At 48.2% G+C, this 17245-nt stretch overlaps 4 protein-coding genes across 4 annotated transcripts; 3 read left to right on the top strand and 1 right to left on the bottom strand.

The window, feature by feature from the left end:
• Positions 1–4972: 4972 nt before the first annotated feature.
• On the top strand, positions 4973–6476 carry BU26DRAFT_492631 (ribosomal protein S7; the record flags this gene model as incomplete). The annotated part of the gene is made up of 3 exons (XM_033826126.1): positions 4973–5239; positions 5291–5626; positions 5689–6476. 3 exons carry the CDS (start codon positions 4973–4975, stop codon positions 6124–6126), a joined length of 1041 nt encoding a protein of 346 aa, XP_033678824.1. The 3' UTR covers positions 6127–6476.
• Positions 6477–6906: 430 nt separating this feature from the next.
• On the top strand, positions 6907–9302 carry BU26DRAFT_109653 (uncharacterized protein). Its single transcript, XM_033819379.1, has 4 exons — positions 6907–8132; positions 8185–8957; positions 9013–9074; positions 9122–9302. Exons 1-4 carry the CDS (start codon positions 7190–7192, stop codon positions 9288–9290), a joined length of 1947 nt encoding a protein of 648 aa, XP_033678823.1. The 5' UTR covers positions 6907–7189; the 3' UTR covers positions 9291–9302.
• Positions 9303–10132: 830 nt separating this feature from the next.
• BU26DRAFT_554632 (uncharacterized protein) lies at positions 10133–12504 on the top strand (the record flags this gene model as incomplete). The annotated part of the gene is made up of 1 exon (XM_033832276.1): positions 10133–12504. The coding sequence occupies one exon, from the start codon at positions 10133–10135 to the stop codon at positions 12395–12397; it is 2265 nt and encodes a 754-aa protein (XP_033678822.1). The 3' UTR covers positions 12398–12504.
• A 1542-nt stretch (positions 12505–14046) lies between these two features.
• On the bottom strand, positions 14047–16760 carry BU26DRAFT_109556 (Sec1-like protein). The gene is made up of 9 exons (XM_033819377.1): positions 16495–16760; positions 16195–16433; positions 16020–16145; positions 15583–15970; positions 15483–15529; positions 15043–15430; positions 14855–14987; positions 14262–14804; positions 14047–14212 (listed from the first exon to the last, which is right to left on the bottom strand). The coding sequence occupies exons 1-9, from the start codon at positions 16520–16522 to the stop codon at positions 14053–14055; spliced, it is 2052 nt and encodes a 683-aa protein (XP_033678821.1). The 5' UTR covers positions 16523–16760; the 3' UTR covers positions 14047–14052.
• Positions 16761–17245: the final 485 nt, after the last annotated feature.

Genomic DNA, 17245 nt, shown 5'->3' with positions numbered 1-17245 from the left:
CTTATTAAAGTATAAGTATAGCTCTTTCTTAGATAACGTAAGTCTCTAAGCTTTTAGTATTTAAGAAAACTTCTTATACTATAATAGTAGTAAGTTATATAGCCTATATAGCGCTCTTTTAAGCTAGATATATTTTCTAGTAATTATAAACCTATCTAGAAGCTTATAAAGTATAGCTAGCTAGCTATTCTAGTAAGTGTTAAGAAAGGCTCTAATAACGTTAAACTAGCGTACCTCTAAATTAAACTACGCTATAATTACTATCTTTATATAGAAGAATTAGGTAGTAAGCGTAGTAGCGTAGGTTACCTTAAGTAAGTTCTTTACTTAAAAATCTTCTCTAATATATATATAAGCTTTATACTTAGTAAAGAAGCTATCTTTATTAAACTTATATAAGAATACCTACTTAAGTAAAAGTAGCCTTTATAGCTATAAGTAGCGCTTAATTATCTTCTATATATTCTTTTTAATTAGTATCTAGATTTTCTTATAAGCTACGTCTCTAAAAAGCTCTCTAAATAGGTAGTTATATAGATTCTTCTATTTCTATAAAAGTAGTAGTAATTTGTCTTAGTATATATAGAGCTTTTTTTCTAGAAGAAGTACTATAGCTATAACTACGTATAGAGTTCTATACTCTATAAATTAAGCTTACACTTTTAGAGAGCTTATTTAGAGAAAGACTAGCTATTTCTAATTAGCTAGATCTATACGTACGTTACTAAGTAGCGTATATATTTCTCTACTTCTACTATCTCTAAGCTTATCTAGGTTATTAGAATCTTACTCTTATAGTTTATAACTTATATATATAGAATTTCTCTATTTCTTTTTATTATACGCGTGCTTAGAGAGTAGCTCTAGTACTTTATCTAAGGTATTAGAAGCTACGCGCTTAGGTTAAGAGGTACCTATATCTACTTATTATAGTAGTTAGACTATAGAGCTAGATTTCTATAGGTTTACTTCTCTAGCGTTACGTGTAGTATAGAGACTACGTAAATTATTTATTCTCTAGCTTCTCTCTAGATGCTTAGTTAGTAACTCTAGCTCTAGAGTAGGCTTAGAGAAAGAGAGTTCTATACACTTCTTATACTCTATATAAGTTCTTAGTAATCTACTAGCTATACTTATTACCTACGCAGCTACTAGAATTATTATTTTCTAATCTAGTAGTTAGCTATCTACCTAATTTAGGTCTTATAATCTAGTACCTCTAAGCTCTTACTTAGTTAGCTATTAAGTAGTAATAGTACTCTATTACTTATCTAATTCTATAGAGAGTAGCTCTAAGGCTACTTCTACGTCTTAGATCTTACTATACTTATAGAGAATATAAATAATCTTAATTACCTCTTTTTAGAGAATTACTTTAATCTCTCTATTCTTATAGAAGAGTGTCTTATTAAAGATTATATTTCTTATAGTAATTACCTAATTAAGCTAAGAGACCTATATTCTATAGATATTTAAAGCTCTATAGCCTACTAAATATCTAATATAGCCTCTTAGAGTAATCTTAAAGTTTTTCTTATTATACCTAGCTACGCGTTTCTAGTTTAGTAGGTAAGCGTAATAGCTATACGCGTATATACTACTCTAGTCTAGGCGTAGATCTACTATAGTATTTCTTACGTACGCTAGCTTATAGTATTAAAAGTATTACTAGAACTATATATCTAGAATCTTATTAGAAGAGCGTAAGTTATATACGTATAAGAGACTTATATTATATAACTACGTTATAGCGTATATAACTTCTAGCTAGAGCTTTTTAGAGAGCTTTACGCTACTTCTTATTAAGATTAACTTTATAAGTATCTCTTTACTAGCTCTCTCTACTCTACTATTAGGCTTATATATATATACTAGAGTTAGCTTAATTTCTATACCTTACTCTTCTATCTAGAGCTTATATTATAATTTTCTCTTCTATAGAAGTATTATAGTATTATTATTCTACTATAGTTTAACTATATTAAGCTAGTATTTTATACGTATAAAGCTCTTAAATACTTATAGTACGCGTAGAATCTCTAAGAGTAATTTTACTAGAAGTGTGCGTATAAAGATCTTTTTGCTAAAGTTATACTTTAGAACTATTATCTAGAGCTCTTCTAATTACTCTAAAAGTATATTAAATAGATTCTATATAATTCTCTAGAATAGGTAGAGTAATTACTCTCTTAGGCGTTAGAAGATTACTTATATAGTATATATAGTTACGTAGTATTTATACTATAAGCGCTTAGTTCTAGTTATCTATACGTTCTATATACGTTGTATAAGTACTTATAAGGCTTATTTCTCTAGGTAACCTGCTTTTATATACTATATTTGCTTAGTATTATATTATAGGTATGCTTACTATAATTATTAATTTATTACTATATTAATTACTTACTTAGCGTAAAAGAACTTAGGCTTATATTTAATAAACATAAGGTTATACTTATGTAAGAGGTTTATAAGTACTACGCTCTTTTCTATTATTTCTATACGTAAAGAGCTATCTAGCTCTAGGTACTAGACTTCTTTCTCTCTTAGATAAGCTTCTAAGATAATATTAAGATAAAAACTCTTAACTACTATAACGTTATATAGAGTAAGATCTTTTATACTTTATCTCTAAGCTCTATTAAGTACTTCTTTAAGTAGGTAAGTACCTATTTCTATAATTAGAAAGGCTTAGATACCTACTTCTACACATTAAACACCTTAAGCTTTTCTAAATAACCTAGGTACGAGTAGCTCTTACGTATTTACTAAGTATAGAGTAGCTCTATTATTAAGAATTATACTTATAGAGAGAGAGTAAGTGTTAAAGTTTATAGTTGTATAGATTTCTATTAGCTTACTAAGAAGTATTAGGTTAATTAGTACTACTTAAATACTTCTAGAGTATAGTAAGATAGTTAATTCTTTATTATTATTTAACCTACTTAGAAGCTTCTAACTCTTCTTTAGTAGAAATACTCTAGTAGTTTTAAACCTATCTAAGTTAAGTTACGTAAGAATCTTCTAACGCGTATTCTAGCTAATTATTACTTTTTAGCTAGTTACTACTACCTTAAGTGTATAATAGACGTCTAATCTCTATATATAGAGTTTTAGATTACTCTATAGCTCTTAGTAGAGGTAGATTCTTATATTAACTAGTATGCGTTTCTTCTAATAACTTATACGCTAATCTAATTATCTACCTAGCGTTATAAATATACTAGAGTTTGTATTAGATACTTATAGAGAGTGTTTATAGATTATTATAGTAAAGATTTTTTTAATCTCTTATAAAGTAAGCTTCTTATTAACGCTAAGTACGCTATTCTAGATAACCTTCTAGTATATAGCTCTAGTCTATTCTAGCGTAAGCTTTAGAGTAAGAGCGTTAAGAAAGTTCTATATAGTAAGCTAGCCTTCTACGTCTATAAGCTTATACGTCTTTACCTTAATATATAGAAAGTACTACTATTAGTACTAATCTTTAGGTATTTAAGTACTCTACTTTGCTTTTTTAAAGTAAGTATAGTACTTAGCGTAGACTATATTTAAGGTGCTTACTAACGTTAGTATAAGCTTACTTTTTAGAACGTATATAAGCGCCTATAGCGTTAAACGCTTCTAAGACACAAGCTCTATTATAGCTAGTTTAAGAAGCTTTAAAGTAATAGTTACGTTTACTTAGTTCTATAGGGTTTAAAGGCGCGTTGCCTACAACGTCTAGTTGCTTAAGAGCGCTTTATACTTATTAAGTCTTTACTAGTAGAGTGTATTAAGAGATGCTATACTTAGAGTAGGTATAGTCTATATACTCTTACGCTTACTACTCTTACGCTTACTACTCTTAGAGGGCGTAGCGGATAGCACTTTACTAGTAATTAACTCTATTATTAGAAACGTTAGGGCGGAGTCTACTAGGTTTATAGCGTCTTTAGCGTCTAGATTAATCTAGGTCTATAGTTCTTTACTAATTACGTAGAACTAGAGCTAAATATACTAGTATAGCTAGGTGTTACAATTACGTAACTAGTATAATTTAGTAGAGAGAGCTTTACTTATAGCGTTAGCTTATAGAGTATATAAATAGAAGGTGTCGTTTAACTATATAAGAATAACTAGAGTAACTAAGTAGTCTCTAGCTAGCTCTTTAAGTACGTAGAGAGAACTTGTTCTACGTTCTTAAAGCGCTAGGCTTATAACTATAGAGGAAAAGAGAAAGCTTAGTAGAGGTTACTTAGTTAGGTAAGAAAAATAAGAAAGAAGATTACTATATTAGAACTAGAGAGCTCGGCTCTCCCTATATAGTAATCTTGGAGCACGGGATAAGTTATCCCCGTGCGGTGCGCAGCTTAGGCTCTGCGACAAATAGATATCTCGAAAATAACCCGAATTTCGAACTTCTCAGTTCATTGCTGTGCACTTGAGCGCGCTATATTCGATATTATACTAAAGAACGGGCTGGGAAGACAATATGGAGAAGCCGTACGATGTGCCAGTCTCCTTAACAGTTGTCTCAACTATTTCTATTGCACTCGGAGCAATAGCTGCGCTATAGATCGCACTAGACATTATACAGCAACAAAGCTAGAAAAGCATGATGTGGATAATGTCAGAAGCTCGCCCTAAACCGCTCTTTCCTCATGCGAGACTACTACTGGTTGATCAAGAAGCGAATTAAAGAGCCTTGCACATAAAGAGGGAACGAAGCCGACAGAGAAGTCGGCGGTTTCTTCTTGACATCTCATCTATCAGGTCCAAGGCAGTGCGGAGTAGTAGTCGTACAAGGCGTCTATAGCCCGAGAGTGTAGCATTGATAGCAGTAGTTAGAGTACGTTGAAAAGAGTGGGCTGCTTTGGATGATGGGGATTTTACGAGGGCACGTGATGTAGCCGCTAGCGCTTTTAAGTGAGCCTTGAACTCCTCTTGTCGTATTGCGCGGAGCCTTCGAGTAGACACAACCACATCCACCATGCCTCCACGATTAAATCTTCTCACTTCCACGCGATCAATTCCTTATAGACCGAAAGTGCAGGCGCAATGGCTTGCACGACCGACCACGCGAGCGGCGCCGTGGCAATCCCGCGCATACTCCGATTCGAAAGATCCTCCTTCGGCAGACCGATCAAAACGAATTGAATCGCAGCCTCTTCCACACATCTCTGAAGAGGCAGCGAAGATAGCGGAGATAACAGGCACCCAAGGGCCCGATGTGAACAAAGGAACACCTGTGGAAGAGGTCTGTCGGTTGGCTTCCTTTCCAGGAGATGGAAGGCTGACTCCGCGCTAGGTCGTCAAGGGAGACAAGGAAGCCGAGAAGAAGCTTCCAAAGGTGATGCAGGATGCACTCAAGTCAAAAGCAAACTCTCCTCCGAAAGGATCGCGCTCCTACTCCACGACCACGACGCCTATCGGTGGAAACGGTGGTGGAAACGGTGGTGGGCTCGATATGGGACTCGTAGGCTTCAATCCGCCTTTTACAACACCAGAGACACCAGGCTTGAAGTTCGGGATGCCCACGCTTCCTCTGCCCAAGGACGGGCATGTCAAGCATCGGTACGACCCGGTGGTTGACCAGGTCACTAATCTTTTGATGCGACACGGCAAGAAGAGCATTGCTCAGCGGGTATGACGCCTCCATGTCTTTGCCGCGCCATATAAAAAACATACAACTAACTCGGTCTACAGGACATGGCCTTAATCCTCCAGCACCTCCGTACATCGCCGATTCCCACCATTAACCCGTCCCGGCCTCTCCTTCCTGGTGCACCTCCGCCGTCGCACCTCCCTCTCAACCCTATTCTGTACCTTACCCTTGCCATTGACTCGGTTGCTCCTCTCATGCGCATTCGAAGTCAGAAAGGCGCCGCAGGTGGTGGTGTCGCCTTGCAAATACCAGTGCCGCTTGGCCAGCGACAGAGACGGCGAGCGGCAGTGCAGTGGATTCTCTCGGCAGCGTCGAAGAGGAGAAATCGAGGAAGCGGAAAGGGCAGTTTTGCACAGAGAGTAGCGGAAGAGCTGGTCAGCGTGGTTGAAGGGCGAAGCTCCGTGTGGGACAGGAGGAACGGGGTGCATAAGCTAGGTGTCTCCGCCCGAGCCAATGTTGTCCTGCCGAGGAAGCGATAGAACGTATACAATATCTGATCGGGCGCCAGAGGGATGGGGAATGAAGTGAATATTGTGGGGCAAAAGTTCAGCGGGATATTATGCAGAGATTGTGCAAGCGAGAGAATATCCACTCCTCCAAGCCCCTCAGCTACACAGGACTACTTCTCCAGCTTGCCGGCTCGCCCGTGTCCCGTGAGTACAGCCACAGATTTAGCCTCGAGCTTCCAAGGACCCGCCCGGGCGACGCAATCATCATGTGATTGCGATTGATCAGCTTCCGAGGTCCTCTTGGCATGATTAGACAGAGGGCACAGGGCGCCGCGCGCAGACACAATGAAGCGATGCTGCCGCGTGTACGGAGAGGCGCCTCCACAGCCTTTCTGGCCATGCCCACCGCTGGGGCATTTTGTTTGCATTGTCGCGCCGGGAGCTGATTGTGCTTTTCCGAAAGCACGGCCGCCAAGCAGCCAAGAGCGTTCATCGTCCATCCCCAAACCCCAGTGCCCCTCAACCATCGCCGCCCTAGACTAGAGGTACCCACGACGCATCGTGCCCTTCCGCGCTTACTATTCCGAGATCCTTCCCACCATCGCCAGCTCCGTCACTCTTCCTTATGTCGTCTGCACTAGTCACCGTCTTTGGGAACAACTTGTTCTCCGACAGCGGCTAACCATCGCCTCGCTCTCTGGCCGGCCTTCGCTCCCCCTACTACTGTCATTTTATTTTTCTACCCCGCTGCGGCCATTGCTCCTCCAGCTAGCTATCTATCACGCGACAAGCCTCCATCAATTTGGTCGCGTTGTTGTGGACCTACTTTCACTGTGACAGCTTCACCGATGATGCGTTAGAGTCCACCAGCCCAGCTAGGTACTACTACTCGAAGTGTACCACACCACACCACACCACCAACCGCCATCGCTCCCGCCACCACACCCGCTCCCTTCACGCGAATCGTCCCGACCTCGCCAGCACCCTCCGCGTCCGATTGCCACCCTGCAAACACCGGACCTACCTTAATAGCTCCACCTATCTCCGTACCTACTCGCGCCCCACGCAACCTCAGCCCGTCGCTGCAGCGACCATGTCCCTAGAATCTGCGCTGGATGAAGAGAGGAGGGAGGTCATGGCCCTTTTGGAGGGGAGGAGGCCCCCTCCACCGCGGCCGGGCCGTGCTGAAAGCCCTTCCCTCGCTGCCCGCGCGCAAAGCCCCGCCACCACCGCGTCGCCGGTCCGCAGCATGCTTGATATTGGAGGTCCGCCCACTCCACGCAGCATGCTCGATGCCGTCTCACGGCCGGGTGCCCGCAGCAGCAGCCGCGGGTCCATCCCTTCGTCTCCCCCGCCCTCCGGTCGAAGCATGATGAGCCCGACAATCAATCCAGAAGAGGCATACCAGTTCGAGATGCTGCCGACTATAGAAGCGCATTCCATGCCCAAGCGTGTCTCGCAAGGCGGCAAGAAGAGCGCCAAGCCCCGTGCCATGTCGTCTGTATACGGGGAGTCGTCTGGCCTGCTGGCTTCGCCGAGAGAGCGGGAGCGACAGAGCTCATTCGGCGGCTTCCTAGGCAAACAAAAGTCGGGCTCGCCTGTGCCGGGCAGGTCGGCGTCACCCGGAGGCCGAATGCTCAACACCAATTCCTTGAACCTGATGCCCACGCCGCACAAGTACGTGACGGATTCTGGAAAGGTCATCGATATGGCAAGCGCCTATCGTAGGCTGTCGGATGCCGCGCTGTTGCGATCTGGGGGAGGCCTCTCGACATTACCAGTCCGCAAGGGGTCGGATCCCACAAAGGGGGAGTCTCTTGCACCCGGCGGCGGCGTACGCCTAGAAACGGACGATTTCGGCGAAGATGAAGCTGTAGTTGAATCAAGCGAAAACGAGGATTCCGAGGATACAGACGATGGATGGACAGCACAGAAACGGCGAGGTAGACGGCGTACTAGACAGAACGACGGTGCTGGGAAGCACGGGACGGACAAGAAAGTGCCAAAGAGCCTCCTTGCTGCGGCCGAGGAGGAGCGTAAGTCTCGTCACGACCCACACGGCGATCATTGATACTGAAACTAGTACAGGTAAAGACGTATCTGCCATCTACAAGGTGCGGTCATTGCTCGAACCGAGTGTGACGGTCACCGGACCGGATGGTTCCACCATGGCTGGTGAGAAGATGACGAGCAAGAAAACCGGGGTGCACCCACACACGAGCTTCGATCAAGGGGGCTCCGGGCTCTCTACTCCCTACAATTCTGACACAGAAGCCGACATTTCCGAGATCAAGTCTGCCCAGCAGTTGGCTATGAATATCTCGCCCATTCATTCCAGTCCTGAGGCCCATCGATGTGTGCGTCAGATCATTCGTGGAAATTTTGGCAAGTTCCTAGATGACGCCGAAAAGGGGCTTCGACGCCAGCGCGTATACCTGGTCGCAACCGACCTGAGCGAGGAAGCCGCGTATGCGTTGGAGTGGACGATTGGGACTGTGCTGCGAGACGGCGATACTCTGCTTGCCGTCTATGCAGTGGATGAAGAGACGGGCGTTGGCGGCACGGACACTCCTGGTGCTGTCGCTATCACAGCCCAGCAGGAGTCCGATTCGCTTATGAAGACACTTTCGAACCGTCAAGGTCTATCAGCTGAGGGGCCCGGACCCTCACCTTTGTCCAACAACGTGTCAGCTTCGGATGTCGATGTCAACACCATGGGCAAGGCCGAGAAGGAACGATATCAGGCTACGGTGGAAGTGTCCGATCGTTGTGTCAAGTTGCTTCGCAAGACTCGCTTGCAGGTTCGGGTCGTTGTCGAAGTATTCCACTGCAAGAGCCCGAAGCACATGATTACGGAAGTGGTGAGCACGAAACATCTTTGACACTTTTGGCGTGCTGCTGACAGTCGTTTGACAGATCGACTTCCTTGAGCCCACGCTGGTGATACTCGGATCAAGAGGTCGCAACGCTCTGAAAGGGTACGTAGACGCCCCGTGCATTCAACGCATAATGCTGATATTCGCAGTGTGTTACTTGGTTCTTTCAGCAATTATCTTGTCACGAAATCATCCGTTCCGGTTATGGTGGCCCGGAAACGCCTTCGCAAACACAGCAAATACAAGCGAAAGAACCTGCGTCTATCCAATGTCATCTCAAATCCGACTGGGCGGCTTGCAAACGCCAAGATCGATTGATATGTTCTGGAGTATGGAGATTTGTCAAGCTGTCTCAAGGTTGTACGGTGTTGGTGGTGTAAACGGGTGGATGCGGCGTTCGAGAGGTGGGAGGTCGAAGTTGGCCGAAACAGAAACAGTTTGGCGATTTGCTTGGTTTAGTTTGGACCTGTTTGTTTGAGAACACCACGTCCCCATCGGGTTGCATCTAGCATGCCAGCTATTTTTGTCAGTTTCTGCGCTCTCTTGCACGATTTGCCTCACATGGATGGACGACCACAGACGACTTGTTTCCGACATACCCGATTTCGGTAGTTCAGATAGCATCAAGCTCAACGACCAAATCATCACGCACTAGTATGGGCGGCTTTCTTTTACACTCTAACAATTCGCGTGACGGTTTTATGGTTCGACAATGACGGCACTCGCTTTTGCGCCATCTTGCTTCACATTCCCTTTGAGCGTCTAAGGCGGGGGGCACGCGAGATGTATGCGGCTTACATTCTCCGACGTCACCGTTCTTTCTTGGTACGGAGCTACGGAACCATCACTATATCGTAGCCCGAGTACCCGGTACGCTACTTCTGAACCCTTTCCTCAGGCGGGTGTCCAAACGTTCCCACCCGCATAGCGGTCAGCCCGGTCCCTGCTCGACACAGTTGTGGCGCAGGAGCGATAATGCGTAGCACCGCGTAGCGCCCGTTTACAGCTCGCCAGTCCAAAATAGTGTGAGCGCATCGTAGGCGATGGATACCCTTGAAAAGGAGTACTGGTTGCCTCGTCCGTGAGAGCGAAAGCATCATTGAAGTACCGGCCGACTCTTCGCCGTTGGGGGCGAACTCCCTTTTCAGATGTATTTCCCCATGGATACTTCGACCTACCAGGACAGGCCGAGGCTGGGTCATTGCGAGTTCCTGGAGGTGGATGAAGACGAACTGGACACGTCGAATCTACAGGCACATGTCGTCACACCGTCCGCGAGGCAAAAACTTCTCTTCGACCAGAATCCCTGCAACCCCTCTTCTGTTGGGTCCTCCTCCTCCAACACCCGTTCTGTCGATGCCGAAACTCTCATCTCAGACCTCGGCCGCCTAGCTCCGTCTGTCGCAAAGGACTTCGTCCCCAAGGCCTCCGCGGAAAGAGACCTGGTCTTTAGGCTCATCAACGATGTCGACTTCCAGGGCGATGAGGAGAGCTACATAACAATGAGCTATGTGTGGCAGAAGGTGCAGAGAGATGCTCCGCGGAAGATGGTCAGCCCGGTGGGAGACCTGCCGTTTGGATGGGTGACTACGGTGGAACAGTTCCCGCTCCCGACCAGTAAGGGGATGTTCTTGGGTATACTAGAGGAGAGGGAAGAGAACGAGGGGTTGTGGTTTGACCAGGTTTGCATCAATCAAGAAGACGACGAGGAGAAAGCAATTGCTGTTGGTGCAATCGACACCATCTACAGGAACGCGCGCCAGGTCATCGTGGCCTTAGACGATATCGCCGCGACCGAGCACGAAGTGTTATTCCTCCGGCACTACATTCCACAGTACGAAGCTTCAGACCTGCCGCTGAATTCACACCCAAATCGAGGTCTGACTCCGCCGTTCATGCAGAAGTACGCCTCTTTCCGATCCTTCCTCGAGAGGATACTGAATTCGATGTGGTTCGAGCGAGCGTGGTGCGCCCACGAGATGAGGACGGGACGGAATCATATTTTTCTCGTTCCTTGCGTATCGGGCGAGGGGGACGAAGAACACACGTTGATCCGAGTCACAGACGCATTCTTCCTGCACATGCTGGTCCTCGCCAGTGAGCTTAAGAATATCACCTCGACGCAACAAACCCAGATCCGATCTCTCCTGGAACACTTCGGTCGGGCATCGCTGAGGGAAGAGCAAGACACGCTCGCTCTACAGAGGCATGAGAGTATCATACCTTCCATACCCGAGCCGATACCCTACATACCTTTAGTTGCAGAAATCTTTCGTATGAAGGCAGGCGGGAACCCGCGGCTACCAGAACACCTGAGGCGATTAGACGCGAACCGAGACAAAACCTCTATTGCATTGAATGCCTCGGGGCTCCCTCTCGCATTGAAACCTCCTTCGCCGCTCCAACGTCCCGCTACTGAAGATGAATGTCTTCGCCGGCTCCTTCTAGTAGGCCTAGCAGCAAGAGACCCAGTCACGCTATGCACAACTGGCACACCACTCCAACTCCACGACGGTTCAATATCATGGCTATGTCGACCCACAGCCCTCGACCTGCCCACAACTCATCAACGCCCTCCACGACAATTCCCGAAGAAAACAGGACAGATTACACAAGGGTCAGACGGGAGAGCAGAATACACACAGCTCGACCTCATCTTCCCCGATCTCCCGCACCGCACGCAACCAAACCCGCATTTCCCTGCGCTTGTCCACCGCGCCCGCGAATTCATTGACATTGGCATCCAATACCAAGTCCAAAGCCACACCATGTGGAACATGTGGCAGACGCCGAACCACCCACGGGGACCCGCTATGCGTAATACCTTCATACAAACATTAGCATGCGTCTTTGAATGCGGACCGCAGTGGCTGCTCGACATCTCGACAAACCTCGCAGCTTCCACGTCGACGTCCCTCACGCTTCCACCACACGTCCTAGAGACGCTGTTTAACCCACAACTCCTGGTCCAGAACTACATACACATTCCCGACGCCCGTTCTGCGCTCTCCATCCTCCTCTCCCTCCTCTCTATTCTCATAGCCCAGGCCATACCCTGGGCCAGTCATGCTACCGAACGCACACACGGACCTCTCATAATCAGCACCCCTCCACTCCCGCCTACGCCTGATTTTCCTCACCACCGTCCGTCCGGCAAAGCCATAGTGTTCGCGCCCTTCGAGCACTCGAAAGCACTGCTCGTGGCGGTCCCCGATGCAGTGAAAGGACAGGAGTATGAGGCACTAGCCAGAGGATGGATTCTCACGCCCATGAACGTGTATACTGGAAGTTCGAGTCCACACCAGATTGTCAGCTGGACGCTACAGGGGAAGGGGGTTTTGTTTGGCGATAGCGTTTTTAGCCAGGGGCTGAGCGCGGGTTTGGGACCGAAGTGTCATAGGGTCTATGGACCTGGAGCCAGTTGATGGAGGTTGAGGGAGTTGTAGGATATTTTCACTGTTCTGTGCATATAGGGAAACGGATAGAGGCATAGATGGCTGGGATAGAGGACCATTAGGATAGAGCTCAGCACTGTGTGTGGTAGATTTCCCTTTTCAGCTACTTGTATTGTATAGCATAGACTCTTCTTCTTTTCATCGAGCTCTTTTTGTTTTTTGGGCGGTTCCAGAGAAGATACAGCCATTGCACTCATACCAGTACTCCAATACCCGCTGAATTTCGCATTTGCCGCCCTCGTCTTCCGTGTAAACAAGTGGCCCTAAACGCCACAACCACTGCTTTCACATGCCATGACCCGCCGCGCCTCGGACCCCTGCGCATGATTAGGGCTGAGAACCACCCGTGGCGTTCGTTCTCCTCTCAAGCGCGACATTTCCCCGATGCCCGCGTGTCACACCCTGCATCCCTACCTTCCAGCAAGGGAGCTTGAAGAATGACGCATGGATGGAGCATCCAAATCCGGAGAGCCGGCCCGCACTGCTTCTACGAGCTTCTCCTCGTTTCATATACTTCCATGATCTTTCTATTTCCATTCCACCGATGTAGGACCATGCCGTCGTGGCCCTGCGGTTCTTGCTTTTCCCGTCAGCCATGACTGGGTTCTCCGAGCTTTGGCGTACTTTGCGCAGTGCTCTCGCCTATCCCATCTAGATACGGTATGTCAACGAGGTCGGAAGCTGGGATAACCGGAGCGGAGGTGGCGTTGTGATGGTTACATTGCTTTTTATGTCCATGGGGAACGCTGTTTCAATTTCTTCCATGGCCTTCTACTCCTCTTCTCACATCCTGGCAGGGATCGGTGTGCGTACTCATCGGAGCCGGGGTCGATGCCGCGTTGCCTGTAAACCGCGTAGTTCTCCCTCAACCCTTGCTTTCCTTATGCTCCCGATAGCCAACCATTACCTGTCATCTCATCATCTACAAAACCCGGCCACAGGTCACATTGGGCCCCATTCGCCCACCACATACCAGCTCTTCCACCTGTGGTCCAGTAACAGGGTCAGTAGCCATAGATCTGTAGCCTCCTCCAATCGCCGCGCTCTACCAGCCGCCGTACGCTCACCTTCTCGCTGCTCCAACTCTCACGAACGTCCATTGAGCAGCCGAGAAACCCTCCGTTTCCGCCAGTCCTCAAACCGGGTAGCTAGATAAGAACATGCCTTTTGAAACCACCCTTTAAACCATGCCTAGGACTTAGCCTTGCTCGAGTCGATCCCACGGGAGGCACGTTTTCGCTTCCTTCCACTTCCTTCCACTTCCTTCCTTCCCACAGATGCTGTGTTACCTTGCTTGGATTGAACACCCTTGAACCGTGCTACCTACCAGGGCTTGTGTCGTATGCTTCTCGAAGAAGTTTCTTTCTGCAGTACTATTCTTTCCGTATGCAGCTGTTATGGGACTCCAGTGCTTCGGCACATTTGCGGTTTTATGCACTGTGAGCGGGACCGGGCGATTAAGCTCATGGGTTCTCTCTCTGAGAAGGAAAAGGACCGTTGGCCATGTTGACACACGCTACGAATGCCGCGTTACATCTACAGGTCTCTCTCGGGTCATATTCATGCTTTTGGCATTGATCTTAATCGATAAGAAGGGATTATTAAGTTTGTAGATGGCACACGCTCTAAGTGCTTTCCTTGCCCAACACGGCCAGATCCTTCGTGACAAACTCGGTGGGCGACAGTAGTGCCGTGCTACCGTAGATGATTCTTCTCTTCTGGCCTGTCCCTGAAGCACCACCTGCACTGGTTCGCTTCGCCCATTCTTGCAAGTTGCCGTACTCACTATGTTATGTTAGCAGGGTGCTAGAAAGGGGCAAGATGGAGGATTTACTCCATGCTGCCACCGCCCACGGTGAACACAATAGCTTCACTAAAGGCCTGCCGTCTCTGGCCAAATGTGGCTTCGATACCCCTTCCAACATTCTGCTGATTCCGCGCTTGACTCGCAGGAGGCAAGGTGCCACGTGCATTCGCAGACCGCGGATCAAAATAAAGATAGTTCTCCGTCTTACTGATCGCGCTAGAAGAAGCATTGGCTGGATCCATCAAGGATTCGGTGATCTTCGTCAACGTAAGGTCCTTGTTGGTCGGCAAGAAATTCTTGATGCCGCTGAGGATTCCTTCGAAGTTTGCGCCCAGACCAGCATCCTTGAAGCGGTCCGTCACGCGGGATGACAGACTGCTGAAGCCACCGAAGAGTTGGCTGGTGTTCTGCGAAGGCTGGGTGGGCGCAGCCGAGATCATCGTCATTCGTGTGAGCTGTCGCACTGTCTTGATGTATTTGATGGAAGTCGTGTCAGCGCCTGCAGCTTCAAGGACTTGCGTAAAGTTCTCCAGGTCTGCTCGAGATACGTCGATTTCAGTAGTCAGGTACCTGGCGTCTGTTAGCTTTTCATAGCTGGAAAATACTTGGTGGATTTGTACCATTGTAGGAACAATCTGAGCTTGTCAAGAGGCTCCTTGCCCTTGTCAGAGTCTTTGATGACGTCTAGTATCTGCGCCTTGCTCTGTTTGGAGAGTTCTTCTTCGAGCTGGAAGTACTGGTCCAGTTTTCGATCTGAGTGACAGTTAGAGTATTGCTGGACAGCCCCCCTCTACAGATATAGGCTCACCCTTGATACCTTCCATGAGCGCTTCGAGGATCTCCATGTGCATTGTGATGGTGGTTTTCCGTTCCCTCAATTCGGGAAGTAACGCCATGGCCCCCTTCAGATGCGCTGCGAACTGGCCACCGTCTCCTTGCAGATCGTCAATCGATGAAGTACCGGTCTTTCTTGTCACGTCATTCGCATCCTCTTGGTACTTATTCCACTCCTGGGAGACGTCCTCTGCCACCTGCGGAAAGGGGAGCGCTGCGTTTCGCTGCCAGAAGTAGTCAGACGCTGTGAGATCATACGACTGCTTTTTTGAGCCTTTTTCGGGGCGGTCCTTGTCGACAGGTACAGTCATGGTGATCTTGTTGAGATGCATGGAGAGAACATCGTAGATTAGACTTTGATACTTGGCGCGGGTCAGCTAGAGAAGGTGAATAGAGTGCTGGGTATGAGCTCACAATCCACGAATGCGAGAACATGGGGACGAGGTCCACGTTACGGTCAACTGATGGAGTGGTCAGACGCATGATGTTAGAAGCGATGAAGGTGTGTAATCACCAATGACTAGAACTGGCCGTGAGGCTATTGCAGCCGATGATTTCTGGTCACCACCAGAGAAGAGGTTCGTCTTCGAATTGAGCACGTGATCCCTCAGCTTTCTGTCGAGTTTAGCGGCGACCACCTCAGCAGCACCACCGCGGGGTGCGCGGATAATGGGTATGGAGCCCATGGTAACCACGACAGAAAAGAGCCCCGAAACTACCTTCTCAACCGTTGCATCCAGCTCTTGGTCCGATATTTGTGCACTGTTCAGCGTGGCGTATGCCCCTTTCATTCCCAGATCGAAGAGATCTGCCTCGGAGACGATGAAGTTCAGGTACTGGTCGTATATCTGAGCCAAGTGTTCTGCGGTGCCGGATGCAACTGTTTGTGCGGCGAAGTCTTCCTTGAAACTGTCAACCATGTCCAATGCTTTCTCCCTAGTCAATGCTTACGAGGAGGGGTCTAGGTATCGACGAGAGGAAGTTTATGTAGGCGGGGGAGTAGAGGCTTCGCGCGAGGTCGCTCGTTATGATCTGTAGATTTGCCGGCGTGGGCTCGACGAGATATATCACGGGCACCTTCGCGGTTAGCATAACGGGTCTTCTCGTTGACGGCGGAGCCGCTCACATCAGGGATCATATGGCGTGTTGTGTTGATATTCAGGTGGATGGTGACTCCCCACGCCCGCAGGTCGTTCACCCTCAGCACGCTCGACACCACGTCTCTTGCCATGTCGTCGAATACCAGGACCTTCCATATCGGCTCGCCGGTGTCAGAGAGGATTGGGGCGTTGGAGGCATTGTTCGCGTCGTCGGCGTCGGAGGCTCGTGTCGGCGCGTTCAGGTTCAGAATGCGTTGGATGGAGACTGCGAGGTGGTATGTCAGCTTTGTTCTCTTAAGCAGGAGTGCACATGGCCGGGGCCTGACCTATTTGCCTGTCCCGCAGCGAAGCCATGATAGTCTTGATGTAGGCTGGCGCCCCGCCGGCGTGCAGGTTACCTCATATGCGGGAGGATGCGACGCGGGAGCAGGTACAGTTTGCCGGCGAAAATGGAGGAGAAAGAGAGGCAGTGCAAGAATGGTGCTGCCTGGCCGTCACGCTGCTCAGCAATAATGTGATTGTTCACTTCGTGAGCCACCGGCGTTGCAATTGCTAGCGAGCCGCTTCGGGCCTAGCGCGGCCGGCAGCGCCAAGCCCGCGAGGCCCTTTTCAAGCCGCTCGCTCTGCCGCACCTCCTTCTCTCCTCCAACTCACCCTCGCCTGCGCCCATACAACACCTCTTTCTCCTCTTCGCCCCCTTCATGCCACTTCTCAGTGACTCTCCGCCCGTTAATAAGGGTGTCTGATTCTAGAGCTAGACTCCATTTCTCGGTCCTCACAGTGGGGGAGTCTTGCGTTCGGTGCTGGTGGCGGCGTTTGTTGGCGGTCGCAGGAGGGCAGCAGTGACACTCATTCCAGCGTCTGCTACTAATTCAGCTCCATCATCGGCGGTCCATCGGGCTTCGCATCGAGAGGCCTGTCTTTGCAGGTGTCCCAAGCAGGCTCTGCGGCGGCCGTGGTGCTGTGCAGTCAGGCGCGAAAACGTCAAGTGACGCATCCGCAGTGTCGCCGTCGCAAAAAGCGCGCAAAGGCCTCGTGCCGCCCTATAAAATCCAAAAGCTACGAAAGTCGTGGACA

The sequence above is a fragment of the Trematosphaeria pertusa genome, assembly GCF_010094035.1.
Source record: "Trematosphaeria pertusa strain CBS 122368 unplaced genomic scaffold BU26scaffold_16, whole genome shotgun sequence".
In the NCBI taxonomy this organism is placed as follows: Eukaryota; Fungi; Ascomycota; class Dothideomycetes; order Pleosporales; family Trematosphaeriaceae; genus Trematosphaeria; species Trematosphaeria pertusa.
This window is presented reverse-complemented; position numbering and strand designations above follow the sequence as displayed.

Excerpts from the sequence above, each read along its gene's own strand:
- BU26DRAFT_109653 (XM_033819379.1), top strand. The coding sequence starts at position 7,190 with ATGTCCCTAGAATCTGCGCTGGATGAAGAGAGGAGGGAGGTCATGGCC. Across the intron at positions 8,958-9,012 it reads AGCACATGATTACGGAAGTG|ATCGACTTCCTTGAGCCCAC; the intron begins GTGAGCACGAAA and ends GTCGTTTGACAG. Across the intron at positions 9,075-9,121 it reads GGTCGCAACGCTCTGAAAGG|TGTGTTACTTGGTTCTTTCA; the intron begins GTACGTAGACGC and ends TGATATTCGCAG.
- BU26DRAFT_109556 (XM_033819377.1), bottom strand. The coding sequence starts at position 16,522 with ATGGCTTCGCTGCGGGACAGGCAAATAG. Across the intron at positions 15,431-15,482 it reads TGTTCTCGCATTCGTGGATT|TATCAAAGTCTAATCTACGA; the intron begins GTGAGCTCATAC and ends ACCCGCGCCAAG. Across the intron at positions 14,988-15,042 it reads GCTCATGGAAGGTATCAAGG|ATCGAAAACTGGACCAGTAC; the intron begins GTGAGCCTATAT and ends ACTGTCACTCAG.